The 6,244-nt window shown below is 41.6% G+C and overlaps 1 protein-coding gene across 1 annotated transcript in view; it reads left to right on the forward strand.

Annotated features, from left to right (window-relative positions):
- CYBB (cytochrome b-245 beta chain) overlaps positions 1–6,244 on the forward strand; it is a 32,983-nt gene that overhangs the window by 21,938 nt on the left and 4,801 nt on the right. Inside the window, exons 8-10 of the mRNA XM_077765193.1 lie at positions 1,463–1,555; positions 4,067–4,320; positions 5,157–5,319. Of these exons, the coding sequence (XP_077621319.1) occupies positions 1,463–1,555; positions 4,067–4,320; positions 5,157–5,319 (510 nt within the window). The remainder of the gene's footprint in view (positions 1–1,462; positions 1,556–4,066; positions 4,321–5,156; positions 5,320–6,244) is intronic.

Genomic DNA, 6,244 nt, shown 5'->3' on the forward strand with positions numbered 1-6,244 from the left:
TTGAAGAGAGCTGGAATCAGAGTACTACCTTAATAGGCATCTACCTCAAAGGAGCTTCTGGATTTCTGGGATTAGAAGCAAAGTCCAAGACCAGCTGTCTTGTTTTATTTGTTTTATTTTTTTAATGTTTGTTTATTTATCTTTGAGAGAGAGAGAGAGAGCAGGAGGGACAGAACTGTACAGAACTGGAAGCAGGCTCCAGGCTCTGAGCTGTCAGCACAGAGCTGACGCAGGGCTTGAACCCATGAGCCCTCAGATCATGACCTGAGTGGAAGTCGGGCACTAAATCGACTGAGCCACCCAGGCGCCCCAGATGCCAGGATGTTTTAAAAACCTGTCCCAGGAAGGGGTGCCTGGGTGCCTTAGTTGGTTGAGCATCCAACTCCTGATTTGGGCTCAGGTCATGATCTCACAGTTCTGTGGGTTCAAGCCCCACTTTGGGCTCTGTACTGACAGCACGGAACCTGCTTGGCATTCTCTCCCTCTCCCTCTCTTTCAGCCCCTACCTTGCTGTCTCTCGCTCTTAATCAATACATAGACATTTTAAAAGTTTAAAAAAATTTTTTAAAAACCTGTCCCATGAAAACAAAGGCTAGCAGCAGTATATTTCTAACTTTCAGGGCAGATATTCTTCAACTTTGGCTGGAGGTGGGGACATTCAGGNTTAAATGACTTTGCCTTCTAAAACTCTTTGCTATTTCAGGTATTAAACTAGGAACCTAACTGACTGAGCCCTAGGATGGATCTGTTTGTCCTAAAGGTTTTTATTATATCCAGTAATACTACAGGGTAACTCCAGTGTTACAACACTGGAGATTCTGACCAGAAGGGGATCTAAAGAAATCTAAAAGTCTTTGGGCTTATCCCTATTCATGGGGTACATTGCAGAGCTCTGAGAACTTACCAGGATATTGGAGAAACAGCTGCATTCTTGCATAAAATTTCATATCTTGCAAAAGATTGAGCTTCGACTACATGGCTGAGAGAGAGCAACTGCAATGTTGCACTGAAAAAGATGGTGTTGTTGAAATGCTATCCTTAAGAGAAATATTAATTCTGAAACCAACCTTGCTCTGCTGTAAGGTTATTGCAACGCTGTTGCAACATGAGGAGGAAATCCCATTCTTTTGGGCAGTTCCTCTTGGGAAAGTTTTATACTGTAGATGAAGTTCCCCAATGTGGCCAAGGAGAATGCTCATTTTTATTGATTCAAAAATTTACTTTAATTTTAGATACTGTTTTTTTCTTAAATAGTTTATTGTCAAGTTGGTGTCCACATAACACCCAAATTTTAGATACTTTTGATGTGTTCTGCTGTATAACAAATTAATTAATCTGTTGTCAAATATTTAAACAAACCTACAAAGATTACCTTGACTTCTACAATGTTTTATCCTCATGAATCTTGCATTACCTACTACCCCTTAACACGTCCTGTTTTCATTTTTTCCTCCGATTACAGACTTGGTATTGGATAGTGGGTCCCATGTTTCTGTATCTCTGTGAGAGGTTGGTACGGTTTTGGCGATCTCAACAGAAGGTGGTCATCACCAAGGTATTGTCTGGCTTAGGAATTACTAATAGTATCTAACTCTGTCGTGCACAAGTTTACCCAAGTTCTCTATATCCTTGGTCAGAGCTATCTTTCACTTGGTTTCTTTCGATTAAACATAGGGCAGAGAGAAGAGCCACAGTTAATTTCAGTCAGTATACTTAGCTTGATAATCAAGTGGTTGGACCTTTTAACTCGGAGAGCTACAGTTTAACATTTTCTGTTGAAAAATAAAGCTGACTGTTTTGTATGCATGAATCTCTCTCTCTTTCACTGTGCGTGCATGCGTGCGTGCGTGCGTGTGTGTGTGTGTGTGTAGAGGGGAAAAGCATACAGTAATGATGTGAGCAGATTAAGAGTGAAGAGGCAAAACACATGAGTTCAAGAGGGTTCACGCTGAGCCTTAAAATACTCAGATGTCAAAAGAATCAGGGAGTCAAGGGCAGGTCTGACTGAGGTTGAGATGGTGTTCCAGGTGTGCCTTTAACTCCTTTTCTGTGTTGTATATGTAGTCATAGAATATCAGAATTGAAGAACCCAAAGTCTCAAGGTGGTTAACAACTAAACTGCATCTAGAATTGAGTCCACTAACACCAGGTAGATATATGGTGGCCTTTTATCCCCATGCTTCTGTGCTGTGTCTCACTACTAGCTAAATAAATATCCAACTAAATAAATAGAAATAAAAATCCCTGCCTATAGCTTCAGGAAACAACAGACAACACTAGATTTATCAAATAAAATTTAATTCAACACAATACAGTTTTAAAAATGTTCACTAAAAGCCTACTATGGGCTATTTTTCCATCCTCTACCCTAATGTTTCTTTCTTGGCATCTATGGAAGGCCAGAGTAAAGTTAGTCCAGCTGGCATTGGAAATCTTGAAATATAGGAAGCTACAGCACTTCTCTTTTTATGGCACTCGTATTGTATTGTATAAAAAAGCCCAAAGATGAACAAAAAAAGCTGCCACAAAATTTTCCTTATTAGGCTAGCCCTGACTAAGCAGACAAGAATTTCCCTTAAACACATTTTAAAGACAAACTTCTTTTCCTGTGGAGAAAGTAGGTATTCACTTTTTTCATAAACATAGATATTCGTTTTCTTCTTAAAAAAGAAAAAAAAGAAACAAGCTGTCATCCACAGGTATTCCAATGGCATTTCTATCTACTAGTACATTTTATTTAGTTCCATTCCAATTTTGCCTGTGGCATCAAAATTGCAATAAGGGTAAAAAAATGTTTTCACCATACAAAATTGCAACATAGTGAACATCATTTTCAAAATAATTTTTGTAAATTTTTATTTTCTGTTTTAAAAATGAAGCTTTGTGGCTCCTTGTTTCAGTGAAGAAAGGAAGTCAGTTACAACTCTCTCATTTCACATGTATTTAAATCACAAGTTTTGGAGATGTTTGGCAATGTTTATCAAAACGATTTCCCATTTTACTCCTCCTCGCTCATGGAAAGGAAAGTTTCACAATATCAGTCAACATTTAGGGAGCTGCTGTTTTGTTTCTTTGATTTTTCTTTTCCTTGATGTCTCTTGTTTTTTAGGTGTACATAGAAAGTCCTAGGTATCTCAGGAATTGTCCCAGAAATGTATTACTTTCTGTATTGTAATGACAGCTTTTTATTGTGTTTTTTAAAAATTATTTACCAACTCACCAGACGATGGCTGTCTGGACTGTTTTCCAATTTTGTGCTCTTATAAATAAACAAAGCTGTCATGAACACTTGCATACATGGGGAATGAGGATGGCAATTGGTGGGTGGGGCCTGGCTTTGGGAGAGATGGATGGTATACTTCCCGGATAGGTAGAAATGTAGACACAGTGCATGGAATCAGGCAGATGCAAGGTGTGACTCAGGAAAAAGATAGACCAGTACATTAGGCTTGGTTTAGGGGAAGTTAACTACATAACTAGCCAATGGGGTCTTCTTCTTCCATCCAGCTGCCAAGGCTCTCAGTCATCCTCTGGGGAGACAGGAAGACTGAGCAGGAAGCCAACTCCTCTTCCTGTTTGTAGCACCTGCCTTGACTTCTTGGAGAAAAAAAATATCACAGTAGGCTGGTGTCTCAGGTTAGATTTCCTGGCAAAGACTCTGAGACAGCAAACTGCATACAGAAGGTTTATTGATGCATGTTCTTGGGAGATGAACCTGCAAAAGAAAAGAAAGTCAGGACTGGGGAAGAAATAGCTGGCCCTCCATGAGGTTGCAACTTCCAGCCTCAGCTGATGCTACAGGGAAGGCCAGGGTCAGGATGATCCTTGGGAGTTGTCCCAAGTTGAGGAGAGAGGCCAGGCCTTTGTATCCCTGCTCATCATAGGCCATGTGCTATAGGTGAGGGCAGTGCTCAGTGAGAGACAAGTCTGCTTGAGGAAATGGTGTGTTGGCCCTGACAGAGGGATGTGAGTAAGGCATCTTAGCTCAGCCTTTTGTCCACATGGACACTGAAGAGGCAAGTATTTGGGGAAAGCGTAGTTACCAGAGACATGTTTTGTTCCGTAGGTGGTCACTCACCCTTTCAAAACCATTGAGCTACAGATGAAGAAGAAGGGATTCAAGATGGAGGTGGGGCAGTACATTTTCGTCAAGTGCCCCAAGGTGTCCAGGCTGGAGTGGCACCCTTTCACACTGACCTCTGCCCCTGAGGAAGACTTCTTTAGCATCCATATTCGTATCGTTGGGGACTGGACAGAAGGACTTTTCAATGCTTGTGGCTGTGATAAGCAAGAGTTTCAAGACGCTTGGAAACTACCTAAGTAAGTACAAAGTGTGTATTTACAAAAGTGCATGAATTCAGGAAAAATGTCACTAAATAGCTCCTCTTTTCCCACCTCTCACTATACTCACTGCTGGGTCTGACAAAACGCACAAGTTCTACAAATATAGGCAGCTGGTTCTGTGTTCCCCATTGTATGTGGGTGGTGTGTTTACATATCTACGTATAGGTCTTGTGTGAAACATAAAATATTTGAATCAAATATTAATAACGAAGATTCCCAATTTCCTTTAAATAGGTAAGGGTCGAGGTCAAGGCATATTAACTTTTCTAACAAAGTTATAGTGTATCAAAGATGTTCTTAAAATGTAATTGATGTATGTTATTTGAGGGTAAATGCCATATATTATTCACTTTTCCTCCTCCTTCCCACATGCCTGAGACTCAATGAATACACCAATGCAAAGTGGAAGTATTAAATTTATAAGATGTTAAGACAGAAAATTCTCACTTTATCTCAGGGTACGATGTAAATGGGAATCTCAAGTGTGGGATGCCCTGGTAAGAGGTACAGGTGTGTGTGTGTGTCTGTGTGTGTGTGTGGGGGGGGTAGGTGGAGGGGGTGAGCAGATGAAAAGAACAACCCTGAGAGTTATCAAATGTTTTCAGTTAGCTAAAACTTCCTTTTCTTACTTCCAACCACAATGTTAACACTAAGTCAGTTACTTGAAAGCTATTTCAGAAAAGAAAGTGATCACAGATACATCATCCCACTTCGATGTGACATACTTCACACCCCCAGTAAGAACCTGTGCCCCATCGCACTCTGAAGTACAAGATAGCTCCGTAACCGTCTCCTCACACGCTTCCCTCTAGGATAGCTGTTGATGGGCCCTTTGGCACCGCCAGTGAAGATGTCTTCAGTTATGAGGTGGTGATGTTAGTGGGGGCAGGGATCGGGGTCACGCCCTTCGCATCCATTCTCAAGTCCGTCTGGTACAAATATTGCAATAATGCCACCAACCTGAGGCTCAAAAAGGTAAGCTCTTTCCTTTTTCACAGGGCCCGGCAGAGACCACAGGAAGCAAACACAGGTTCCGCGTGGTTGCGGCGAGGCAGGCTTCTCATGTAAGGGCTTTTTGAGAAGTTCAATGTGCTTGCATAGAAACAGGTCTATTATAGAAAGCAATATCCTGTGCTTGCACAGCATGAGTAGAGGTTCACAGGAAGGAAAGATGGGGCAGAAAGTATTCACGACCCCAGTCCACTAGCTATCATGTTTGTGTGTTCTCTCCCAGTATTTCCCTACAAGTTTACCTACTCTTGCAAAGTTGTAAACACGGTGTCATGGCCCGCTTTAGCAAAAACATATTATGGTGATTTTCAGTGTCGTCACAGGCTTTACAAGGATCCTTTTTAATGATTCCTTCACGGTCCACTGAGAGGATCTAGAATAACTGTTCTAACACCCTGTATTAGACATTGAGGTTGACTCCATTTCCAGTCCCCTACCCCTTTTGATTTTGCCAGGGGAGGGCAGGAGACATGTCATTTCGTGAAACTTTTACCTTCTTCTGGGCAGCTCCTCAGAATAAATGCCCAGGGCATTTTTGGGGGGTCACATGTAAATTTGGTTTCCTTGCCTGGTAAAGGAAGGACATCTTGAATGAAACGTGAGTCATTAGAGGTAACCTCTAATAGGGATATGTAGCGCATCTTGACTTTTCATTCTCCCCTTTCTCTCTTCACTGTATGCAGGAGGCATGGGGAGAATTGCTTTTTCCCCTAGGAATTCAGGAATGCCTGATCCTATTGTGCTTTCTGGGAGGAGGTACAAAGAAAGCTGGGGATTTGGGTGGGTTAAGGCAAACCCAGAGGGAAAGTGGTAAGCTAATGTGTTTTCCTAAGTCGTGTATTTCTGAGACCAGCGCTTTCTGAAAACCTGTTTCCAGCCATTCTGAGCA

This window comes from Crocuta crocuta, unplaced genomic scaffold, assembly GCF_008692635.1.
Source record: "Crocuta crocuta isolate KB4526 unplaced genomic scaffold, BGI_CrCroc_1.0 scaffold301, whole genome shotgun sequence".
NCBI classification, from domain to species: Eukaryota; Metazoa; Chordata; class Mammalia; order Carnivora; family Hyaenidae; genus Crocuta; species Crocuta crocuta.